The sequence below is a fragment of the Stegostoma tigrinum genome, chromosome 2, assembly GCF_030684315.1.
Source record: "Stegostoma tigrinum isolate sSteTig4 chromosome 2, sSteTig4.hap1, whole genome shotgun sequence".
Classification (NCBI taxonomy): Eukaryota; Metazoa; Chordata; class Chondrichthyes; order Orectolobiformes; family Stegostomatidae; genus Stegostoma; species Stegostoma tigrinum.
Genome location: NC_081355.1, coordinates 6176457 through 6202523, shown reverse-complemented (window position 1 = coordinate 6202523; position 26067 = coordinate 6176457). Strand labels below are relative to the sequence as shown.

Here is a 26067-nt window from a genome sequence, read left to right as displayed (position 1 = left end):
TTTGCTTTCTTAATCACAGACTCAACCTGCAAATTAACCTTGAGAGAATCCTGGACCAACACTCCCAGGTCCATCTGTACTTCTGCTTTACGAATTTTCTCACCGTTCAGAAAATAGTCCATGCCTGTATTCTTTTTTCCGAAGTGCAAAACCTCACATTTGCTCACGTTGAATTTCAGCCATTTCCTGGACCACTCTCCTGTCTAAATCTTTCTGCAGCCTCCCCACCTCCTCAGTACTACCTGCCTAGCCACATATCTTCGTATCATCGGCAAACTTTGCCAGAACGCCCCTAGTCCCTTCATCCAGATCATTTATATATAAAGTGAATAGCTGTGGCCTCAACACTGAACCCTGCGGGACACCACTTGTCACTTGTTGCCATTCCTAAAAAGCCTTTTATCCCAACTCTCTGCCTTCTGTCACACAGCCAATCCTCAATCCAAGCCAGTAGCTCACCTTTAATACCATGGGCCATCAATAAGAACAGGATCCAAGTTATCTGACCACCTCTCTTCAAATCAGTGCACTGAGGTACAAGCTGTATACTCAAAAATTACAGAATATAGGAGAAGTTACGCTGATTACGGAATCTAAGCTTTTCCTCAGAATATGCAGCACATTAATATTCAACAACTCAATAATTCCACCTGCCAGATTAACACACCCATTTAAGTACCTTAAACAGTTCAATGGTTAAATCAGAAATCACATGACTATACTTAACACAGGAGTACATTTCAATGGGCTTTGTAAACAGAACCGAGGCCATGGCACAGTTTCTCTGCTATGTGAGCTTGAAAATGCCATTTCAAGATGCTGGCAGCAAATCGACCTAAAATGTTTCATACAGATTACTGTTTGGATTATCTTGCACAGTCTGCTTACCTGGCTGACTGGCCTCCATAGATGGCTGCTTACAGTCCTGTGCATAGTGTCCACCTACACCACAATTATAACAGGATGCATTCCCATTCTTTTTAGGTCCCATACCATTTACATTGGTGACCACGTTGGCCACTTGATACATCACTGGAAATCCTCGGACAAATCCTGGCATTTGTTGCATCCCGTAGTTAGTCTGATTTGCCATAGGATCATGCATTAATCCACTAGTGTAAGGGTTCTGATAAAAGGGCATCTGGGTTCCATTGTTTTGATGTGCTTGGTTGAGGTAGCTACCATTACAAAGAGAGGTTACCCCACTGAAAGGGATAAAAGGAACTCTGATAAGATGGCTAGGTATTGTGCTGGGGTAGTAGTAGTTTAGTAGAGGGTTACTATTGGTCCCACAGCTACCTCTGCATCCACAGGAACTACAAGCCCCACAGCCAAGCTGCGGGGTTGGTTGCATGGTCCCTTGAGTACTAGTATTTCCTATTGTGTTAATATAAGAGGTGCTGTCACTCTGAGCTGTGCTATGAGTTAACGCTGTATTGAGGCTTGGCACAGGGCCCGGGGTATGGGTAGGGACTGAGGATCCTGTAGACTGAATTTGACCTACAGGAGATGGAGAGGTTACTGCAGCCTGCAAAGGCAAAACACTGGTTGGAGTTCCACTTAGGTTGTACGAGCCAGGTGGTGGTAGCAGGCCAGCTGCAGGAAGCATCACCTTTAAACTGGCGGACTCAGGTACTGTTCCTATATTTCCATCAGCTTGAGGCAACAAGGCATTCAGTCCCATGACGTTCTGTGAAGTTTTAGTAGTGGGATCCAAAACTGTGGGTTTTGATAGTTTTCCAGATGGAGAGTGGCTGTGAACTGGGATGAAAGCTGTGTTGGCTGATCCAATATTCACGGTGCCTGCTGGTGTCTGGGGTCCAGGAACGTGGCAGGTCTCCAAGTTCATTTGTGACGCTGTCATTTTATGTCTATGCGTCATGGGGTGTACAGCCGGGCTAGCAGTCTGCAGGACAAAAGGAGTTGCTACTGAAAGGGAAGAGGGCATCATGTCCACTCTCTTCCCAGCTTCAGCAGCACCGACAGGTGCTACATGTGAAGATTCCCGAAGAGAGGCGGCAGGAGGAGGGACAGTTACAATCATCCCAACAGTTTTGTCTACAGGAGCAACACAGTCTGGCTTCTTTCCACCATTTTGCATCACATAGGGCACAGAAGGCATTAAAGGAATGCGAGGAAGAAAAGGGGCAGGTGGATTCCCTGGAAGAGTACAATTCTCGCTCTGCACTGGAGCAACCTGTGCGGTTGGCCTCATAGTACTTCCACGAACCACGTTACAGGAGGGCCTCTCCTTGTGTTTATCTTTCCCAGAATCCTCTGAAGTGCTATCAGAATCTAATTGAAAAGAAACAAACATTTACTATGCAACTTTGCAGCATAAAATAAACCATTATAAATCTGCCTAAAGTTTACATTTATTCACAAATATGCTATATGTTGATTAATGCTCAGTGAACAAGTAAAAGGAGGAAAATTGTGGTATTACTGCAATAACCAAAGTAAAAGCTGGAAGTGGGTTTCTGGCAAAGTTCAAGTTTGTCACAAAGGGCTAATTTTCAAAGACTGACCCAGCAGGACTATGCTCAAGGTACACAGTAGCGAGCCACTCAGTCTGTCACATGCATGCTATTCATCGAACGATCATGGCTGACCTGCATCTCAACCTTGTCATTTCCCCTTGATGCATCCAATTATGATACCCCTTACCCAACTTAGCAAAACGCCAGCTTGAAAATTTTTGTTCAAATTACTGCATGACAAAGCTAGTGTTTTGAGGCATGTCATTTTAAATACTTTTTCTATCATAAAGTTGGCAGTGTGAGGAAGAGAACATCTGACTGCAAGAAGCACCTGTAACGCTTATGACACCTAAAGGCAAGTTCCAAACTTTGGATGTACAGTTACTTATGCTCAGGTTGACAGACCGCCAAAGGCTCCTGAAGTTAAAACCAATTAGAGAATAGGTAGTAAGAAAATAAATTTTTGGCAGGTGTTCGATCTCTCCAAATTGTAATATTCTTATTGGAAAATAAGAAATCACCAGTATACTAATACCAAACAGAAAGAGATTGGGAATATTTGATAAAACAGCAAGACACTGAGAAGGTAATTAAAATATTCATTCTAAATGATACTACTTTAGTCATATCCCACGTGCCAACCTGGTGCAATGATAACACACTTGCTTTTGAGAAAGTAGCAACTTCAAGCCTCATTTCTGGAAAATGGGCATACAATGCAGACTAACAAAATGCAAACTAACAAAATGCAACACGGAGGTCTGTGAGCATTAACATTTTTTCAAAATGGGTATCAAACTGAAGCCTGGTCTGCTTGGGAGAAGCAGGTACTACACACCCAATACTACACTAAACAGAGTTCTCTTCCTTAAATTCTGGCCAAACTTCTCCGTCAGCACCAAAGCCTGCATTTCACTCCTGTCTGGATGTGCAAACTGGCTATCACATTTCTGTGTGACATTGACTTCACTTCCAAAAGTAACTAAATTGCCATGAAGCACTTCAATACACTCAGAAAACTGCGCTGTGAATACAAGCTTTCACTCTAATCTGGTCAGTAGTTGAAAGACTAAATAGCATAACATTAGCAACTGCAGATTTCACTGCTAATAGACGAACACCAGCTTGACTGTTACAAATTGCAATATGGGTTAGCAAGATCATAAGTAAAAGCTAGCTCTAGGCTCCAATTCTCGAAGAACAAAATTTAAAAAAAGGTTTTACCAGATTGATCAATACTGTGGTTTTGGTGGCCTTTTTATAATAAGACCAGAAACAATGGAATGCAAAGAAGAAACACCCAAAATACGAGGGCAAACAAATTAGAAAAGGATTGACACATCCGTTTTCTGTTCAAACAAAAGACAACCAATTGGAGGATAACACCAGCATTGATTGGTTGGGTTGAATAGGCCATTTCTGAGCTGTATATACGATACAAAGTTAACAACGTGAGTACATTCAACTTAAGACATATTTGACTTGGTTTTGTAACAACTCTTGCAAAGAGGCTGAAGGGAAGGATCAGGTTGACAGACTACCAAAGGCTCCTAAGGTTAAAACCATTTAAGAGAATAGGAAGTAAGGGAGGGGGGGGGGGGGAGAGAATGAGTTTTTGGCAAGAGGTTTCCAAAAAACAAATGTTTTAAGGCTGTCACTGAAGCAAAATAAAATATGGAAAGAAAGCCAGGACAATGTGTGCTGGAGGAGCACATGCAGCTGCCACAGACTCAACTGTTTGTGACTTGATTTTTGGACTACCAAGTGATTAATAAATACGTTAGTGTAAAAATGCAAGTACCAGTAATGAACCAGACATTAAAGAGAATATATCTTACTCAATACAGAAAGGAGTAGGAAGGCATATTGTCAAACTTAGCTGCAAGCTACAGGAATCAAGGCTTTTAAAAAATCTTTCATGGCATGTCAGCATTGGTGGCAAAATTAAGCATTTGTCTCTATTGCCCTCGAACAAAGTGGCTTGCTAGGCCATTTCAGAGGGTTAAGAGCTAATCACACTGCTGTGCATTGGAGTCACATGTAGAACAGGTCAGGTGAGGAAGCAGATTTGCTTCCAAAGGACATGACTGAATGAGATTGATTTTGTCAAAATAATTTCACAGCCATTACTACTGAAACTAGCTTTCTCTCTATTTTTAGAAACATTTTTTGGTCCAAATTATTTGAGCAACACTTCAAGTCCCCTCAATAAACAGATACTCCAAATTTATATTGAAATAAATGATTACTGGCAATTGTAAATCGGTGTTTAATTTTCCAGTAGCTTGTTACATATTAGAGCAAAATTTACAGTTCATATACAAAAGTCCTTCCACATTTTGTTTAGAATTATTTTCTATTTTGGATTTCATCTTCAGTAGCAGGAATATTTAAACCTTTTTGATACCTTTTCCAGCTACTTATTAAATACACACGAGATCTAATCATCTGACATGTTGTTACTAGCTTCACCAAGTGTTAAGATAAAATACATGCATCTGCACTGAAGCTCCTCCAGTATCAATATGGTGTCAAATGGTCTCATAACTGCATGTTATTAAAATCTATTTAGAGGGGATTTTAGTAATTCAAAATAACTCACCTTTGTCTTTCTCATCTTCACTTTCACAACTCTCTTTCCCATCATGTCTTGGGCTGGAGGGAGAACTGTAGCTTTCTGAAGAGCTGTCTCCACATGCCTCCAGACCAGAGCCAACATCCCTTAATTCTAGAACAATCAGGTAGGTACCATTGAATAATAAAATAAAGCCAATCAACTCTTTAGTCTGTAGCATGATGATGCGCAATTACAGGCTATGTAGTTCATTGCATTATTTTGTAAAATACTTTGTTCATACCTATTCCCTTCTCCCTGACCTTTAGGCAAATAGAGTTTGGACTACATTTGCATTGCGACTAATGACAATCCAAAACTAGAGGCGCACTGTAGCATCCCATTCATTTCCTGAGAAATCCAACGATTATGATCCTTAACTGCTATACCAAAATTTTGTAAAACATGCAAACTTGAAAAATACTCATTTATTTGTGTATTTGAAAATAACTATCAATGTGCAAGTAGATTGGATATGAATAAATCACATTTTATTGGTGCTGGACAAAAGGGATTTTCTCAAAAGGTTGGAATGACATTAGTGATATTCTCAGGTTTTATCACTAGGTGGTGCTAAAAGTTCAAAACCAAATTGTGTGTGTTTATGACTGGCAGATTTGCCCATTGACTGTAAAGAACTGGAGTTAAGATACAGATTCACAGCCAACATCCCTAGCGAGTTAATGGTCTTGACTTTGTTAAAGCAAGTGCGGAACAGTAGCTAAGGGGCTAAGCATTTCTTCTCCCCTGCTTCCCATCCTCTTTCCAAATCTAACAGTTACAAATAGGCTTCTTAAAGGTTCAGGCAAGAATGACTTACTATGAAAATCTAAATACTGTAAAAGCCATAGGAGGGACAACAGTAGTAATTCTTTACTAAAGATATTGAATAATCAATTGATAGCAGTTACAATACAGCTATCTTCCACACAATTTCAATTCTGTTACAGAATACTACTTTCCACAAGGAAATTTACTTAGGTTGCAGTTTACCTTCCAAGCATGAGTCAATACCATACTTTATAATCTTCAGTGTAACAAGCCACAAGCCAACTGCAACTTTAGAAGGAAAACCCCTAATTAAAAATTAAAACTGCACGTCATTCCCCGTGAACTACGCTTCCAAGATTAGAAATCTGTTTGTAGCTTTGGAAAAATCCAGTTCTCTAAGCCTTCCCCTCAACATGGAATATATTGCAAGCTAAGTGCAATTTTTTAATAATTGTTGCCTTAGTTTCCAGCTACAGTTGGCATCTTTCCACTCGGATGATGAAATATTTACACTACTGACTAAATTACAATCATCCTCTGATTTGGCAACAGTGTCTTTGGAAGGATGAACATTTCCAGTTTGGTGACTTATACAATTCTGATTTGCAAGGATTCGTCCTAATCATGATCTAAAGTAAAATCACTACTTTTGTATGCTCAGTCTCTAAATATTGTGTATAAATATTGTCTGACAAAGTCACATACTAATATTGCTGTCAGTGAAGCTATTTGCAATCACATCAAAACTGACAAGCAATAAAACAACGACTGAATTGTTGGGGATAATGGGAACTGCAGATGCTGGAGATTCCAAGATAATAAAATGTGAGGCTGGATGAACACAGCAGGCCAAGCAGCATCTCAGGAGCACAAAAGCTGACGTTTCGGGCCTAGACCCTTCATCAGACTGAATTGTTGGGCTTTGTTTGCCAGATTTGAATGCTAAACTTAAAGTTAGTGAGATACTGAAGCAGTCTGCAAATGGATGTTATGCAAAGAAATAACCAGAGGAAAATGATGAATTGGCTTATTTGTCTAGAAGCTCTTTACTGGAGGGGCAAAAGCCATCTTCTGGAAAATGCTCAGTATTAAGTGCAGGGTAGTGAGCAACCAAAGAAATCTTTGAACTAATCGCAAGTAATTTGTTACTAAGCACAATAATGCTGACCAACTTTATAAAGTAAGCCAAACAGAAGAGGTAAATTAAGTTACAGGCCCCAAATTGCATAGGGTCTACTGTTGGGCAAATTAAACTGCTCCCTTAAGTTAATTTTGGCAGATCTTCTTACCCAGCCAACTGTAGAATTTGATCAGTGCAAGTTTTACCCCTAAACTGTGGTTTTCCTTGGATGTGAAGTTTAAATTTTCACAATAAAATTCAAACCAAACTCAAATCAGCCCATTTTTGATTTAATAAGGTTGGAACAGGCAACCAATCCTTTCATGAGGCAAGTCGTTCATTAAAATCTTAAAGAGGCTGTATATTCTGACATTAATAAACTGCATCGGTATTCACTCAAGAAAAGGATGTGGGGGGGTAGTGAAATTTGTGTGCAGCATGTTAATATGCTAGGGTATTTTGAAATCAAGGAAGAAGTGTTGTTGGGACTCTTGAAGAGTATTAACGGGGTCCAGGGCCCAAAGGTATCTACCCCAGGTTATTGAGGGGCAAGAGAGGAGATCGCTGGGCTGTGACCAAGATCTTTGTATCCTTACCAACCATGAGAGGGGTCCAAGAGGACCGGTGAATGGCTAATGCTGTTCCTCTGTTCAAGATGGGAAATAGGGATAATCCAGGAAACTACAGACTGGTGAACCTCACATTGGTGGTTGAGAAGCTATTGGAGAAAACTCTCAAAACAGAACAGTAAAGCGCGGTACATGCCCTTTGGCTCATAATGTTGTGCCAACCTATTATCCTACTAACATCCAACTACCCTGCATACCCTATGTTATACTATCCTCCATGTGCCTACCCAAGAAGTCTCTGAAGTATCTGACTTCACTAACACTGCCGGCAGTGCACTCCATGTGCCCACCACTGCGTAAAGAACCTACCTCTGGCATCTCCACTATACCTTCCTCCAATCACCTTTATGTGCATTTGGAAAAGCAAGGCCTAATTAGGGACAGTCAGCATGGTTTTATGCAGGGCAGGTCATGTCACAAAAGGTGATCGATGAGGGTGGAACAGTGAATGTTGTCTACATGGATTTTATAAACGTTTTTGACAAGGTACCTTATTGTAGGCTCAACTGGAAGATTAGGGTGCATGGGATCCAGGGTGACATGGCCGCTTGGATTCAGAATTGGCTTGCCCATAGAAGACAAAAGGGTAGTGGTGAAAGGGTGTTTTTCTGGTTGGAGGTCCACGACTAGTCATGTTCTGCAGGGGTCCCCGCTGAGACCTCTGCTGTTGTGAGATATATATGAATGACTTGGATGAAAACATACATGGGTGGGTTGGTAAGTTTGCAGATGATAAAGTTCTGTGGAGTTGTGAATAGTGCAGAAGGTTGCAATGGATACCGTGGGATATACATCAGTCACAGACGTGGGCAGAGAAATGGCAGATGGAGTTCAATCCGTGAAAGTGAGGTGCTGCACCTTGGGGGAAATCAAAATGTTAGGGAACAGTATACACAGTGAATGGCATGGACCTGAACAGCATGATGTACAGAGGGATCTTGGGGTTCAAATCTATGAGCCCCTGAAAGTGGCCATACAAGTAGATAGGTTGGTAAAGGTGGTGCGTGGCATGCTTGACTTTATTGGTCAGGAAACAGAATATAAGAGTCAGGATATCATGTTGCAGCTTCGTAAGCCTTTGGTTAGGTTATACTTGAGTACTGTGTATAATTCTGGTCACCATATCACATGAAAGATATGGAGGCTTTGGAAGGGGTGCAGAAATGGTTTACCAGGATGTTGCCTGGCTATATGGAGAGACTATAAAAATTCAGGTTGTTTCTCTAGAGCAGCGTAGGTTGTGGGGAGACTTGATAGAAGGCTACAAAATTATGAGATGCACAAAGTTAATCAGAATCTTTTCCTCAGGCTTGAAATATCTAATACTAGGTGGCATTCATTTAAAGTGAGGGGGCAAGTTCAAAGGCAATGTGAGGGGCAGTTTTTTTTGTTAGAAACTACAGTGGTAGAAGTCTGGAATGGGTTTTCAGAGGTGGTGGTGGTGGTGGAGGCAGATACGACAGTAGCATTTGAGGGACTTTTAGATAAGCACATGAAAATGCAAGGAATGGAGCAGAATGGACTAGTTTAATATGGCATCATGTTTGGCACAACATTGTAGGCCAAAAAGCCCATTCCTGTGTTGTACAGTTCTGACCTGTTTTTAATCCTGGGAAACCCAGCAGGTAGAGGGAGACAAAATGGGCTGGATCCGTAAAGCAAGTGACTCTAGACCCACAGCAACATGACTAACTCACAACTGACCTGTGATGGGCCAGCAAGCCAGTTGCATCAATTGCGACAAAGTCTCAAATGGAACCAGACAGATCACTTGGCAAACTAGGCACAGAAAAGAAAGCAGTAGAAACAACCCTGCAAAGTCCTCCTCACTATCATCTGGGGATAGTACCAAAATTGAGAGAGAGTTGGCTCACAGGTTAGTCAAGCAACAGCCAGATGTAGTCATACTCATGGAATCATACCTTACAAAATGTCCCAGACACCATCTTTATTGCAGATATGTCCTGCCCCACCAACAGGGGAGGCCCAGAGGTGGTGGCACAGTGGCATGCAGTCAGGAGGAACATGCTCTGGGAGTCTTCAACATTGACTCTGGGCCACATGAAGTCTCCTGGCTTTAGGTTCAACATGGGCAAGGAAACAACCTGCTGGCTATCGTGTACCACCCTGTCTCGGTTGATGAATTGGCACTACATGTTCAGCAACACTTAAAGAAGCACCAAGGATGGCAAGGGCACAAAATGTACTCTGGGTGGGGGGTGTCAATGCATTCTTGGCAGCAGTAATACTGATCGAACTGGTTGGGTCCTAGAGAACACTCCTGCAGACCCAGTCCAGCAACTGATGAGGAAACCAACAAGAGGAGAAAAAAAAACAAACACTCTGTCCTCACCTACCTGTAGGCTGCAGATGCATCCGACCATGACAGTACTGGTAAAAGTGACTGCCACAGTCCTTATGGAGACGAAGACCCACCTTCATTTTGACGGTAACCTCTATGGTGCTGTGCAAAGTGGGGCAGACTTCAAACAGATCTAGCAGCTCAAAATTGGGCATCCATGAGGTGATGGGGGCCATCAACAGCAGAATTACACACCAGTACAACCTGAAACCTCATGGCCCAGCATATCTCCCACTCAACCATCATCAAGCCAGGGGATTAAGCCTGGTTCAATGGAGAGTGCAAGGCGGCATGCAAGGAGCAAACCAGGCACACCTGAAAATGAAGTGCCAACCTGGTGAAGCCACCGAACTGGACTACTTGCATGCCGAAAAAGCATAAGCAGCAAGTGATAGACCTAAGGAATCCCACAGCCAGCGGATCAGACCTAAGCTTGCAGTCCAGCCACAGCCAGTCAGGAAGAGTCACTCTACATCGAGACACTGGATACCACAATGGCTACGGGCCTTGACAACATTCCAGCAATAGTGTCAAAGGCTTGTGCTCCAGAACTTGCCTCTTCACCTAGCCAAGCGTTCTAGTGCAGTTACAGCTCAGGCATCAACCTGACAATGTGGAAAATTGTCTGTATTATGTCCTGTACATAAAAAGCATGACAAATCCAACCTAGCCAATTACTGCCCATCAGCCTACTCCCAAATCATCAATAAAGTGATATAAAGCATCATCAACAGTCCTGCAAGCAGCACAGAATACACCTCCCTCCCACCCACCCTCCTGCAAAAATTCTATCCCCTATTCCCAATTCCTCTGCCGCATCTGCTCCCAGGATGAGGCATTCCACTCCCGCACATCCCAGATGTCCAAGTTCAAGGACCGCAACTCCCCCCCCCCCCCCACAGTGGTCGAGAACGCCCTTCACTGCGTCTCCCGCAACACATCCCTCACACCCCGCCCCCACCACAACCGCCCTAAGAGGATCCCGTCGTCCTCCAACACCAACCCACCATCCTCCGGATACAACGCATCATCCTCCGACACTTCTGCCATCTACAAACCGACCCCACCACCCCAGACATTTTTCCATCCCCACCCTTGTCTGCTTTCCGGAGAGACCACTCTCTCTGTGACTCCCTTGTTCGCTCCACACTGCCCTCCAACCCCACCACCTTCCCCTGCAACCGCAGAAAATGCTACACTTGCCCCCACACCACCTCCCTCACCCCCCATCCCAGGCCCAAGATGACTTTCCATATTAAGCAGAGGTTCACCGGCACATCTGCCAATGTGGTATATTGTATCCATTGTACAAGGTGTGGCTTCCTCTACATTGGGGAAACCAAGTGGAGGCTTGGGGACCGCTTTGCAGAACACCTCCGCTCGGTTGGCAATAAACAACTGCACCTCCCAGTCGCAAACATTTCCACTCCCCCTCCCATTCTTTAGATGACATGTCCATCATGGGCCTCCTGCAGTGCCACAATGATGCCACCCAAAGGTTGCAGGAACAGCAACTCATATTCCACTTGGGAACCCTGCAGCCCAATGGTATCAATGTGGACTTCACCAGCTTCAAAATCTCCCCTTCACCCACCGCATCCCAAAACCAGCCCAGTTCATCCCCTCCCCTCACCACATCACACAACCAGCCCAGCCTGTCTCTGCCTCCCTAGCCTGTTCTTCCTCACCCATCCCTTCCTCCCACCCCAAGCCGCACCTCCATTTCCTACCTACTAACCTCATCCCACCTTCTTGACCTGACCGTCTTCCCTGGACTGACCTATCTCTCCCTCCCCGCCAACCCCCCATACTCTCCTCGCCACCTATCATCTTTTCTCTCCATCTTCGGTCCGCCTCCCCCTCTCTCCCTATTTATTCCAGAACACTCACCCCATCCCCCTCTCTGAAGAAGAGTCTAGGCCCGAAACGTCAGCTTTTGTGCTCCTGAGATGCTGCTTGGCCTGCTGTGTTTATCCAGCTTCGCACTTTATTATCTTGGATTCTCTGGCATCTGCAGTTCCCATTATCTCTCACCTACTCAGTGGCAACCAGTTTGGGTTCCACCAGGGGCACTCAGCTCCTGACCTCATTATAGCCTTGGTTCAAACATGGATAAAACAGTTAAATTCTAGAGATGAGGTGAGAGTGACAGCAACAGCCCTCGACATCAAGGCTGCATTCAATCCAGCGTGGCGTTAAGGAGCTCGAGCAAAACTGGAATCAAGGGAATTAATCACACCTGGCACGTGGGAAGATGGTCATGGATTGTTGGTGGTCAGTCATTTCAACTCCAGGACATCTCTGCAGGGGTTCAGAGAATCAGAATCCCTACAGTGTGGAAACAGGCCCTTCTGCCCAAAAGGTCCACACCGAACCTCAGAGCATCCCACCCAAACCCATACCCCTATGACCCACCACCTCCCTGAGCACTACAGGCAATTTTAGCATGGACAATTCACCTAATCTGCACATCTCTGGACTATGGGAGGAAACTGAAGCGCTGGGAGAAAACCCACACAGACACAGGGAGAACGTGCCAACTCCACACAGTCACCCGAAGCTGGAATCGAACCCGGGTCTCTGGCACTGTGAGGCAGCAGTGCTAACCACTATGCCACCCTCAAGTTCTTCTAGGCTCAGCTGCCTCATCAAAAGCCTTCCCTCCATAAGGCCAGAAGTGGGAATGTTTGCTGATGATTGTGAATGGTCCTCAACATTGTGCAAGTCCTCTGATGCTGAAGCAGCCCATGTTCAAATGCAACAAGATCTGAACAATATCCAGGCTGGAGGTGAAAAGTAACTTTGCTTCACACAAATGCCAGGCTATGACCATTTCCAATAAAAGACAACCTATCCACCTTCCCTTGACATTCATCGGTGTTACCATCTCTGAATCCCTCACTATCAATATTCTGGGGGTTATCATTGACCAGAACCTCAACCTGGCTCACCACAAACACAATAGCTACAAGAGCAGGTCTGAGGCTGGGAATATTACAGCGAGGAACTCACCTCCTAAATCCTCAAAGCCTTTCAATTATCTACAAGACATAAATCAGGAGTGATTGAATACTGTCTATTTACCTGGATGAGTGAAGTTTCAACCACACTGGAAGCTCTATACCTTTCAGGACAAAGCAGCCACTCGATTGATACAACATTCCCAAACATTCAACCCTCCACTACTGATGCTCAGTAGTAGCAGTATGTAACACGTACAAGATACACTGCAGAAGTTCAAAAGATCCTCAGATAGTACCTTCCAAATCCATGACCACTTCTATCTGGAAGGTCAAGGTCAGCAGATACACAGGAACCCCACCCCTTCAGGTTCACCCACCAAGCCACTCACTATCTTGACTTTGAAGGAATAATCAATTCCTTGTCGCTGCATTACAATTCTGAAATTCCCACCATAATGGCAATGGGTGAACCCATAGATGGAGAGCTTAGAGGACGCAACTCATCATTACCTTTTCAAGGGCAACTAGGGACAGGTAATAAATGATGGCCCCCAGAAATACCCACATTCCACTAATGAGTTTTGAAAAAGATGTGGTCTCACCATGCAAACGGAACTTCTCATTTCTGTATTCAATCTTCTCAGGAGAAATTCTAACATTCAATTGGCTTTCCCAAATGCTTACAAAACATGCATACTAACTATTTCAAATTCATGTACATGAACACTCAGATTCCTGTGCACCTCAGAGGTCGGCAAAATCTTTCCATTTAGATAGTGGGAAGAATTTATAAAAAATACTTAAATGGACAATTCCACATTTCTCCACATTATAATCTGTTTGCCAGATCTTTGCTCACTCAATTTACCAATCTACATCCCTTTGGAGCCTCATTGCCCACCTCACTACTTAGTTTTCCTACCTATTTTTCTGGCAACAGCAAATTTAGTGACCAAATCTTCCATTCCTTCATCCAAGTCACTTATACAAGTTTTAAACAGTTGGGATCCAGCAGCAGTCCATGTGGCACACCACTTGTTACATCTGCCAATCTTATCAAAGTCTTCTTGAAATCCAAGTAGAGTACATTTACTAGTTCCCTCTTATCCACAGCACATTACCACTTCAAAGCCAATGCGTCTGTCATTTCCAGCTTTCAGTCACACTGTCTTTGAGAGAATGAGTTGTATTTGCTATATTCCAAATACAGTAGAACCATCTCTGAATCAACTGTGTTTTGGGCAATTTAAAACAACGCAACCAACTCACTAGTCAACAATTTAAAAGTGGAATTCTACTAATTTCTCAAGTAATGAATTTTAAGGAAACTTCAGGGTTACGAACAGTGGTCAAATTATGCTCCCGTGAAGCATTTTTGATGTTTAAAGGTTCCAAAATAATTGTAAACTTGCACTACATTTTAAAAAAGGGAAAAGATTAGCCTAATTTGTCTGAAGATTCTTTCATCTCATGCGGAGTAACAAGTACAAAAAAATGATTATTTTGTAAAACTCATTAACTTATGCTCAAGAAATTCAGTGCACCGCTGAGGCAATCTATACAGGTGAACACAACCAATATCAGTACACATTTCCAAACTTGTCCACTGTCAGTAAAGAACTTTGGACTAATGTTCCAAACACGATCTCTTATGTAAATATTCATTAGAAACAACACACAGAAAAATACCAGAAATGGGTCAATTTAGATACCAGATCTTGCAGCTTGACCAGAGTAAAATTTCCCATTTCAGATTTCTTGCATTAATGATACTTAGTTTGTATACTTGTTAGAAATAAGCAACTTGCCCCTTGGTCACATCTCTATATAGGGCAAAATTCATTTCAAGCTAACAGTTATCCTCAATGCTTTGAAAAATTTGTAATATCCTCTGACTTGCAGAAATCTCTTGCCCAAGGAGGTATACAGTAACAGGCTACTCTGCTAAAACAGTGATTAATTTCAATAAACCCTCAGGTGATTCTGAATTAGGATGTAACATACCTGTCCTCTTATGAAATCAGAAAGAAGGTTCTTTTCAGCCTAAGCACACAGGCACAAATTAAGACTGAGCCCATGTTCATTATTCTTGCTGCCAAGTCATCTTCCCTCAAAATCTAACAGTAACATCCCCTTCTACTCTCCAGTCACTTATAATGGATTTGCATTTCGCAAACACCGTTCTTTTTACATTCAATGTAAAGCCTAGGACATATAGCCCACCCTCAGCACATACTCCTCATGACCACTAAGACAAGGTACCGAATAACAAATTTCTGCTCCACTGACATAGCTAAGAGAAAATCTATCCCCACATTTGCTCATTGTGAAACATAACACGTCTTCCAAGGCTACCTGATTTTCTGAAGGAGGGCCTAGGCCTGAAACATCAGCCTTCCTGCTCCGACGAAGCTGCTTGGCCTGTTGTGTTCATCCAGCTCTACACCTTGTTATCATGTAATGAAGGTTGGGCGTGACATTATTGATAGTCAAAGTTAAGTTTGTACGAGCCTACAAACAACTTTATCTCAACCAATTTCCAGTTATGATTTTGATGAGAAGACTGACTGTGACACAGCTCTCCTGACTTGATCACTGAACTAGTGGTTCCCTCACCATCTCACTTGCTCACCCACAATGCCAACAACCTAACCAATCCTCATTAAAGCACTGTTCTGGTTTTAACTCAACCTCCCCAAAAATGGTTCAATTCCCTCACCCACCAGTTGAGGTGGTCAGCCTTCCTTTTCATTTACAAGTGCTTTCCATTCCCCAAAATACTTGATCAATTATCTCTGCCTTTTAACAGGGACCCCACAATCTCTATTCTCGACAGAGATGGACTAGCAATAGTACGTATCAATAGCCAGGAAGTGAAGCAAAAAAGATGAAAATCCTTACCTTTCCCTGGCACAGCCCACACATGCTGTACAGGTGGAATTCTAATACCATTGCCAACAGGAGCTCTGTGACTCCCTCGATCATCCTTGTTTCTGCTGCTGCTAAACAGGAAACGAAGTAAATAATTATGGATGAATCTCAGAAAAGCTAAATTACTTCTTTTTCTTCCAACTCAAATCTTAATTTTTGCCCAAGAATTTATACTTTGGAAGCCAAAAGAATTTGTCCAACAGCAAAATTAAAATTTTTGCCAAAGCTTCTCATCTAGCATTAATCATAACCTTTGGTATTCTTGTTAACATCAAGGGGAATACCATTTCTTACTACATTGAATGGAAGTACGGATTTGTTGGCAAGTGAATCATAAGCATTGCAATGGGAAATGCACCAATTAGATGACTGAGTTTACTGCCAAGCTTTGTTCAGATTTAAACTGGGCAGGTTAACTAAGTAGCTCATTTCTCAGGACATCACCTTGAGCAGTGTAATGAACAGAGACTAGGTGTCATCTACTGTGTAAAGTTGAAACAAGTGCAATGTGCACATGTTCTTTGATTCAGAAAATCAAAAGAGCATATATAATAGATAAGGTTGCAAGAACTGACTTTGGTGTCCTTTGGCTGCAGAGCGAAAAGGCCAAGAAACTAAGGTTTATTATTTCTGGTTATTGTTCCGGCTTGGTAAGAGTTGGGACAGTGATGCAGTAAACTTGTCTGCACAACCAAAAAATATTTGTAAACTGCCTCTAATACATCCATTGCTTATGCTTATAGCATCCAATAATTGTTGTGATTCCATGATTGGACAGCATTTGAGAAATAACCGAATGTAAGAATCAAAGATTGAAGAGAGCAAGGCCCTAGGTATTGACGTATAGCTTACAATACATGCAATCATGCTATACTAAGAGTCTGACTGAATCTTAAATTGGTGGTCCATATAATTCTTACACTTGGTGTTATTTCCCAGTCATGGAATCACATCTATTATTGGACTGTACAAGCATAAAGTAGGTGCATTTAGAAGCTATTTACATACATTTTGTGCAGTGCAGGCAAGTTCGATTCAATCATTGTCACAACTCGTAACCTAGATCAATAACTAGAAATAACCCTGGTTTCTTGGTATTTTTGCACTCTAGCCAAAAAAACACCAAAGTCGGTTCATGCAACCCCATCTACTGTACGTCTTTCTGTTCTGAGTCAAAGACTTTGATCTCATTCCAACTCATTTCACGTGCAGGTATTTCAATTCTTTACTTAAGTTACTTTACACAAAATTAAGAGAACATTTTACCCTTTCTATTAATACATACATGTCTGCGTGAGTGTTCAGCTTCTTACTCCCACATGAAGTACTTCTTTTATCTTCTGATAAATACTGCAATTACAGGAAGAGAAGAAAATGTACAATCAATCCACTTGAACATCTGGAAAAGTGGTAAGTAATAAATTAGCAGTAGCAACTGAGACACAAGGTGGTCAATCTGTTGAAATTCAATGTACTCCATTTTCTAGTATTCTAAACTAGCATTGGTGTCTATTATTTCCTCTAAACCATTCAGATTTAGAGATGTTATTAAACATTCTGTGGGTAACCATTTGACAAAGCAACGCAGCTATTTAATACAACATAGAACAGCAGGATGATTATTAACTAAATGGCACAATATAAAAACTGGTGCAGAGGCATGCTTTTGAATTGCACCTGTTTAACTTCAAAATTAGGTTTTATGACTTCCTTCAACTTTTATCACATCACAGACACAAATCACCACTTTTGGCAAACTAATATAAAATCCTGGTTCTCAATTTAAGGACATTTCTCCATCTCTCACCTATCAAAAACAAGTCATAATCACAGGATTCTAGATGGTCAAATACTTGATTTCTAACACATGCCAACACTAATGATGCTTCTATAGTTGAATCATGCTCAACTATCACCCAATTATTTTACTAGTCACCAGTAAACAATACAACCTGTAGGAAGCATGAACAAAAAAATAAAAACAGCTTCAAGAAGTTCCATGTTGAAACCTATCCAAGACAGGTTTTGAGGAAATACTGCACCAATTTTGACATTTAAAATGCTGAGTACCATTTTCAGTTCTCATTTTTGCCTTCTATCCATATCAACAGTAATGTAAATTACATTTTCAAACGCTAAAAAGTATAACATTAATGTTCTACGTATGTCCCAGAGTAAGTTCAAACCAGGCTTGTTCGGGTACAAGGTATTCAGTAGGAACACAGGTGCCATTTTTAAAGGTGATAACCTACTGCCTTCAAGCCAAATGTCACAGCAGCATGCCTCCCACTTCAGCCTCAGGCACAGAGACCAGCTCAGCTATTAAACAGCAAGAGATATAATATTGCCCACTACCGATTCAAGTTTTTAAGCAGGAGGACAAACACTGGAAGAATGTGTTCTAGGATACAGTAAAGCAAATTCCAAAGCATTTCTGTAGAGAGAATTCTTCTAGAAGTCATCGCCACTGGAAGCCAGAAGTACTGGCTCAAAGGTGGTGTATGATCTTATACAAAGTGACAAGTGTTGTTACATGCTACATTTCCCGTCACAGTGGGTAGCACTGGAGTGTGTCCGGAATGCCAGCATTAATAAATAAGGGATTTTTTGCACTGCATAGATGGTAAAGTGCAGAGTATGAAACACAAATCAGCTGAGTGACAGATTGATTGAGCGAACTAGAAATATGGTTCAAGTGGGAATTCAATGCAGAGGGGGCAGCAGCACTAAGATTTACCACAAGGCAGAAACAACCCACAGAATGAGACAAGAGATAGGGGGAGTGAATAAAAGGCAGGGATTAAAGTGTCCACCTGCTGTGAAACCAGTGGCAGTATGATGTCATGGACCACAGCATGACATATGCAGAAGACAACTGGCATTCTCAAAAAAACCCAAAGAGGCAAAAAGAGGATGAAAATGAATACGATAATTATCAGTGGAGAAACTATATTTTGGAAACTAATGGGAGCTAAAGACCAATAACACCCAGTCCTGATGGCAAACATACACTGGGACATCAGAGGCTACAGATATAGCGTGTACTGCTTGCAAACTTCCAATAATCCTTCAAAGGTGGAAAAGTGCCTGAGGATTGGAAAACTACCAATCTAACATCTTTACTAAAAAAGGCAGCAAAACACACAACTCTAAGCTAGTTAGCATAGCTTGTATTATTGGGATAATGTTAGAGTCCATTATAAAAAGATACAATGTCAGAACATTTAGAAACCCATCAAATAAGCTGGCACAAGTCAGCACGACTTAAAGACGGGGAAATCATACCTGACAAATTTGTTAGAATTCTTTGAGGTGACAAGCAGGATAAACAGAAACCCGAAGATGTAATATATTTGGACTTCCAGAAGGCTTTTGATAAAGGTACTGCATTGCAAGTTTATTCAACACAAGAGTCCATGGTTTGCAAGTAGTATATTAGCATGGGCAGAGGTTTGGCCAACTAACTGAAGGCAGTTGAGATCAGTGGTCAGTTGAGGGTGGGTGGGGGTACATTTTCAGCATGGTCTATAAATGGAGGGGTGCCACAAAAAAAATCAGTTACTTACAATACTTGTTAAAGTATTGGGGGGGGGGGGGGGGGGGGTGTGGGTGAAGCCAAATTTGTAGAGGACAAAAACAAGTGGGAAGACAAGCAGCTAGGAGGACAGTCTAGACTGCAAAAGAGCCAGGGTTAATCCCTAGAGCAATATCAAGGCAGTAGCAGTATACTTACTCAGGACATTAGGAAGGCAAAAAGGGGACATGAGATTTGCCAAATCCAAAGGGATTCTAAAAATACATTAAGGACAAAAAAAAAGTAGCTAGGGAGAGAGTAGGGCCCCTTAAAAGATCAGCAAGAAACCGGAGGAGATCAGGGAGATATTAAACAAGTATTTACTGTGGAGAAGAATACAGAACGCAAGAAAATAAACAGTGACAATGTTAAAAAACGTCCATATTGAAGAGGTGGTTATGTTGGATGTCTTAAAATGCACTAAGATAGATAAATCCCTGAGACCCGATCAGACCTACCCTGGAACTCTGTGGGAAACTAGGGAAGTGATTGATGGGCCCCCTACTGAGATATTTATATTATCAAAAGCCATAGGCAAGGTGCTAGAAGACTGGAGGTTGGCTAACGTGGTGCCACTATTTAAAAGTGGTAAGGAAAAGCCAGGGAACTATAGAATGGTGAACCTGACATCGATCGTGGGCAAATTGTTGGAGGGAATCCTGAGGGGCAGGATGTGTGTGTGTTTGGAAACGCAAAGATTAATTAGGGACAGTCAACATGGCTTTTTGCATGGGACGTGTGTCTCACTAAGTTGACTGAGTTTTTTGAAGTAGTAACAAGAGAGGATTGTGGGCTCAGCAGTGGATGTAATCCCTATGGACCTCAGTAAAACATTCAACAATGTTCCTGATGGTACACTAGTTAGCAAGGTTAGATCACATGTAATAGGGGCAGGACCAGCTCAAAGGTAGAAGACAGAGGGTGGTGGCACAGGGTTTCTTTTCAGATTGGAGGTTTGTGATCAGCGGTCTGCCATAACAATCGGTGCTGGGCCCTCTGCTTTTTGCAATTTATATAAACAATTTGGATGTGAACGTAGGAGGAATGGTTACTAAGTTTGCAGATGACACCTAAATCAGAGGTATAGCGGATAGCGAAGGTTACCTCAGAATACAATGGGATCTTACCTTGTACTTTTAATGGTAAGGTGTGGGAAATGGTGTTGAACAAAGAGATCTTGGAATGCAAGTTCATAGTTCCTTGAAAGTGGAGTTCCAGGTGGACAGGATAGTGAAGGCTGTATTTGGTACGCTTGCCTTTATTAGTTAATGCATTGTGTATAGGAGTTGGGAGGTCATGTTTGGCTATACAGAACATCGGTCATGGCAATTTTGGAATACTGCATTCAATTCTGGTTTTCCTGCTGCAGGAAGGATGTTGTGAAACTTGAAAGGGTTCAGAAAAGAATGACAAGGGTGTTGTCAGGGTTGGAGGGTTCGAGCTATAGGGGGAGGCTGAATAAACTGGGGCTATTTTCCCTGGAGCATCAGAGGCTGAGGGATGACCTTGTAGGGGTTTACAAAATCATAAAAGGGGCATGGATAGGGTGAATAGACAGGGTCTTTTACCCAGAGTAGGAGAGTCTAAAACTAAACAGCATTGGTTTAAGGCGAGGGGAGAGAGAGTTAAAATGGGTTCTAACTGGTAATTTCTACCACACAGAGTGGAGTGTATATGGAGCGAGCAGCCAGAGGAGTGGAGGCATCTGGATGAGTATACTGAATAGGAAGGGTTTAGAGGGATATGGGTCATATGCTGGCAAATGGGACGAGATTTGATTAGGATATCTGGTCAGCGTAGGAAGTTGGACCAAAGGATCTGTTCCCATGCTGCATGTCTCAATGATGACGACCTTAAGCAAGTGGGCAAAAACCTGGCAGATGGAATAAATGTGGAAAAATGAGCAGTTATACACTTTGGTAAGAAGGACAGAAGAGCTGAATATTATTTAGCTACAAAAGGATCAAGGAATCTTTAAGTCACTAAAAGCTATCCTACAACTAGCTGGCTTTGATTTCAATGAGAATGAGGATATAAAAACAAAAATAACTGGCTAACATTATACAAGGCACTGGTTAGACTGCACCTGGAACAGAATGAAGTTTTGAGTCCCCTATCTAGGGAAAGATTTACGAGCATTGGAGATAGTCCAGATAAGGTTTGCTCTATTGATCTTGAATAAAAAGTGATTTTATGAGGAGGGTCAGTTGACAATTGCATCTCTTCACTGAAAAAAAAATTACCGCAAAATTAGACTAAAAATTGAGAGGCAATCTTATTGAAACATAGAAAGTTCTTTGGGGACTTGACAGGGTAGAGGTGAAAAGGTATTTTCCCTTGTGGAAGAGTCTAAGATCAGAGGGCATCATCTCACGGTTGCCCATTTAGTTCAGAGATGAGAAGCAATTTCTTTTAAGAGTTGTTAATCTGTTGAATTCTTTGCCACAGAAAGCTGAGGCTTGGAAATCCGGTAGATCAAGGCCAAGATGGTTTTTCTTTGTAATCATTAAATAAATGAAGGATTAAGGAGGAGGAAACTGGGAGTCGAAAATTCAGATCAGCTATGATCGAAGTTAAAAGCTTCAGCAGACTGAACAGGCTGAATGGCTTCTGTTCTGACATGTTACGTTAAGGGAAGCAGAACAGTACATCTTACTGGAAAACTTGGTCCAACCTCAAACAAGCAAGGTGCCACAGAGGACAGCTGTCAGGAAAACTTAAGACAAAAATCACAGTACTTGAAGTTTTAGATTTCCAACAATCAGCCAAAATTCAAACAGGAGCAATCAAACTGCTTCAAGGGAAGCTTCTTCTCCCCTGCCCTCAGTCTCAGGAAATAGGCATCAATAACTGGGCCAGCATTCATTGCCTATCATTAGCTGCCCTTGAGGGTAGTGCTAAGCTGCTTTTTTGAACCATCGTAGACCATTTGCTGTAGGTACACCCACAATTTGGTAGGCAGCATGCTCCAGGATTCTGACTCAAGGACACAGAGGAACGGCGATATATTTCCAAGTTTCTACAAAGTATGTTAATTTGTCTTAAAGTGTTCTTGTTGAAGTTGAAGAGTTCATTTTATAAGTGAATTCAACAAGTTCTCTTGTTTTTGTCTGACTAGAAGGCCAAGGAAGGTCATCTGAAGATCATAGCCACAAGGTACTCACTGATAACTTCTGCAGCTCACTTCAAACAACACACCCTCTGCTGGTTCTAGAGCTGAGGTAACTGGTTTCCTCAGAGCAATAAAAGCACTTCAGCTAAATTCACAGAGCCTGTCCACCATCTACAAATTGCAAGTGCAATGGTGATAATGGGAACTGCAGATGCTGGAGAATCCAAGATAATAAAATGTGAGGCTGGATGAACACAGCAGGCCCAGCAGCATCTCAGGAGCACAAAAGCTGACGTTTCAGGCCTAGGCCCTTCATCAGAGAGGGGGATGGGGTGAGGGTTCTGGAATAAATAGGGAGAGAGGGGGAGGTGGACCGAAGATGGAGAGAAAAGATGATAGGTGGAGAGGAGAGTATAGGTGGGAAGGTTGTTGGGGGGGGGGGGGGGGGGGGGAAAGGAGAGAAATAGGTCAGTCCAGGGAAGATGGACAGGTCAAGGAGGTGGGATGAGGTTAGTAGGTAGGAGATGGAGGTGCGGCTTGGGGTTGGGTGAGAGGAAGAACAGGTTAGGGAGGCAGAGACAGGTTGGACTGGTTTTGGGATGCAGTAGGGGAAGGGGAGATTTTGAAGCTGGTGAAGTCCACATTGATACCATTGGGCTGCAGGGTTTCCAAGTGGAATATGAGTTGCTGTTCCTGCAACCTTCGGGTGGCATCATTGTGGCACTGCAGGAGGCCCATGATGGACATGTCATCTAAAGAATGGGAGGGGGAGTGGAAATAGTTTGCGACTGGGAGGTGCAGTTGTTTATTGCGAACCGAGTGGAGGTGTTCTGCAAAGCAGTCCCCAAGCCCCCGCTTGGTTTCCCCAATGTCGAGGAGGCCACACCTTGTACAATGGATGCAGTATACCACAAGTGCAATGGCATGCTTTGACTTTCAGCAATACACAAGACAAAGCAATCCACTTAGACAACCACTTCTGAAACTCACTTTTGCCTCCTCTGCAATGTGTACTGTATATTGAATGCAATGTGTCAAGGCTGCTTTAAAAGCAGGTTGAATGGCTGCAACTTCCAGTATTTAAAGACAAGGGCAGCAGGCACAAGGAATGCATTCACCTCCAAGACCCTCCCCAAGTTCCACACCATCCTAACTTGCAAATAATTTGCCATCCTTTCAGCAGGTCAAAAAACAACCTAGGATTCCCTTTTTAAATAGCACAATGGTTACATACTCATTGCATGGGCTGCAGTAGTTCAGGGCAACAGCTCATAATCACCTATCAACAAGCAATTAGGAGTGGACAATAAATGCTGGCTTTATTAACAACAACTATACCTCATCACTAAAATAAAAAAATTCAAAATTGCTGAATAGTAAATTGTGGAGTTATGATGATGCAGGGCTGTCTTTCATGAGTGGATAGTGTGCGTTAGAAGAATGACAATGGGTCAAGGCAACATTTCACACTCACATGTTCCATCACAGCTGTCGTGTGGTCAGTACTGCGCTTTGTGCTATAGTTTCTTTTCTTCCAGTCCGCTATACCATTCTGTTCAGACTGCTGAAAGTTCACGCCAACCCCTTGAGATTTTTTACCAGAGCCACTGTAAAGAGAAGCAGAGTGTTCACGTAAGCCAGAAAAGAAAAAACACAACTAACTGATTCATAAACATGTCAGGGTCCAAGTCAGAATTTTACATCATGGAAAGAGGCCATTCTGCCCATCACGCCCTCACAAGTCATGAGGCACCTAATTATCCTAGTCCCATTTCCATCACCTGGCCCAAGGCCTTGTTTAAAGTGGCACTTCAAGCGATCACTTAGATCTCTCTCAAATGTCACAATGGTGAAACCTTTACTACAGTGCACTGGACAGTGGAGGTACAAACCATAAGTGATAGAGAATTTACACTGACATCTTTTAAAAAACAGTGGACCTCTCACCAAGTTACTTTTCCCATCTTTCTTTTGAATTTCTACTGAACTAATTACACTATAAAATTTTAAAAGAGGACACTGACCCTCCAGGGAGCGACGAGTATTTTTGAAAAGACGAAGCAGGCGTAATAACTGGAATCAAGCCAAGCTGAGTGATTGAATTTAAATTCAGAGACAATAAACGCTAAAGGTCAATTTTGACCGCAATTTCATCCTCACAGGTGAAGTCACAATTAAATTTTAGTATTGTTAAATTCAACCTAGGGTTCAAATAACTTTGAGATGATGAAAATCAATGCAAACTCTCAAAGATACTTCACAAAATTTCAGAATTGCAGAATGAGATCAGTTGTAAGCACAAGGATTCCACTAGGTCAACACATCAGAAGAAAAATCTAAGATAATAAAGTGTGAAGCTGGATGAACACAGCAGGCCAAGCAGTGTCTCAGGAGCACAAAAGCTGACGTTTCGGGCCTAGACCCTTCATCAGAGAGGGGAAATGGGGTGAGGGTTCTGGAATAAATAGGGAGAGGCGGACCGAAGATGGAGAGAAAAGAAGATAGGTGGGGAGGTAGGGAGGGGATAACCTCATCCCACCTCCTTGACCCAGTTCATCCCCTCCCCCCCCACTGCATCTCACAACCACCCCAGCTCATCCCCTCCCCCCACTGCATCCCAAAAGCAGCCCAGCCTGTCTCTGCCTCCCTAACCTGTTCTTCCTCTCACCCTTCCCTTCCTCCCACCCCAAGCCGCATCTCTAACTACTAACCTCATCCCACCTCCTTGACCTGTCCGTCTTCCCTGGACTGACCTATCGCCTCCCTACCTCCCCACCTATCTTCTTTTCTCTCCATCTTCGGTCCGCCTCCCCCTCTCTCCCTGTTTTATTCCAGAACCCTCACCCCATCCCCCTCTGATGAAGGGTCTGGGCCCGAAACATCAGCTTTTGTGCTCCTGAGATGCTGCTTGGCCTGCCGTGTTCATCCAGCTTCACACTTTATTATCTTGGATTCTCCAGCATCTGCAGTTCCCATTATCTCAAGAAAAATATAAACCGACTTGCCTGCAGCCTATAGATTTCCCCATATTTTTCTTGTGATGAATCAATTGCTGCTGTCCATCTGGAAGTACAAAAATCATTGTTATAAAATATCCACCAAAACTTCACCATAAAAGTGGCCCATCATTAGGCCAATTTGCAACTCCCTCTTCCCCCAGTTTGAAAAGTACATTCTAGTGACCTGCATGCAACAGCACTGCCAATTATCAATGACACACACTATTAACTTGCCTGACAAAATTCCCATGTAGCTAAATGCATGCATTTAATTCAATGAAATTTCTGGCTAAGCATTCATATGAACTGAAAAATTAATAAGTTTTGCAGTGAGGATACGGTAGTGGATGGAGCAAGGGCATATACAAAGATCAAGTTGAATACCAACTCGCTTCTCTTGTCTAAGACAAAGTCAAAAGAACTGAAAAGGATTTTTCTTAAAGTGATGTTTCTACACTACAGAAACAAACATTAATGAACTGAAAGTTAACATTTCAGAAAGCTGTGCTCGC

General features: G+C 42.4%; 1 protein-coding gene across 4 annotated transcripts in view; it reads right to left on the bottom strand.

Moving 5' to 3' along the window:
* The window catches only part of LOC125446823 (zinc finger CCHC domain-containing protein 2-like), a 59875-nt gene that overhangs the window by 6611 nt on the left and 27197 nt on the right, over nt 1-26067 (bottom strand). Inside the window, exons 8-13 of one of the 4 annotated variants that reach the window (XM_048520704.2) lie at nt 25562-25619; nt 24031-24163; nt 17156-17220; nt 15841-15941; nt 5083-5208; nt 889-2295 (exon numbers count right to left, since the gene is read on the bottom strand). In XM_048520704.2, the coding sequence (XP_048376661.1) occupies nt 889-2295; nt 5083-5208; nt 15841-15941; nt 17156-17220; nt 24031-24163; nt 25562-25619 (1890 nt within the window). The remainder of the gene's footprint in view (nt 1-888; nt 2296-5082; nt 5209-15840; nt 15942-17155; nt 17221-24030; nt 24164-25561; nt 25620-26067) is intronic. The other 3 variants (XM_048520713.2, XM_048520722.2, XM_059651983.1) reach the window with 3 other exon arrangements.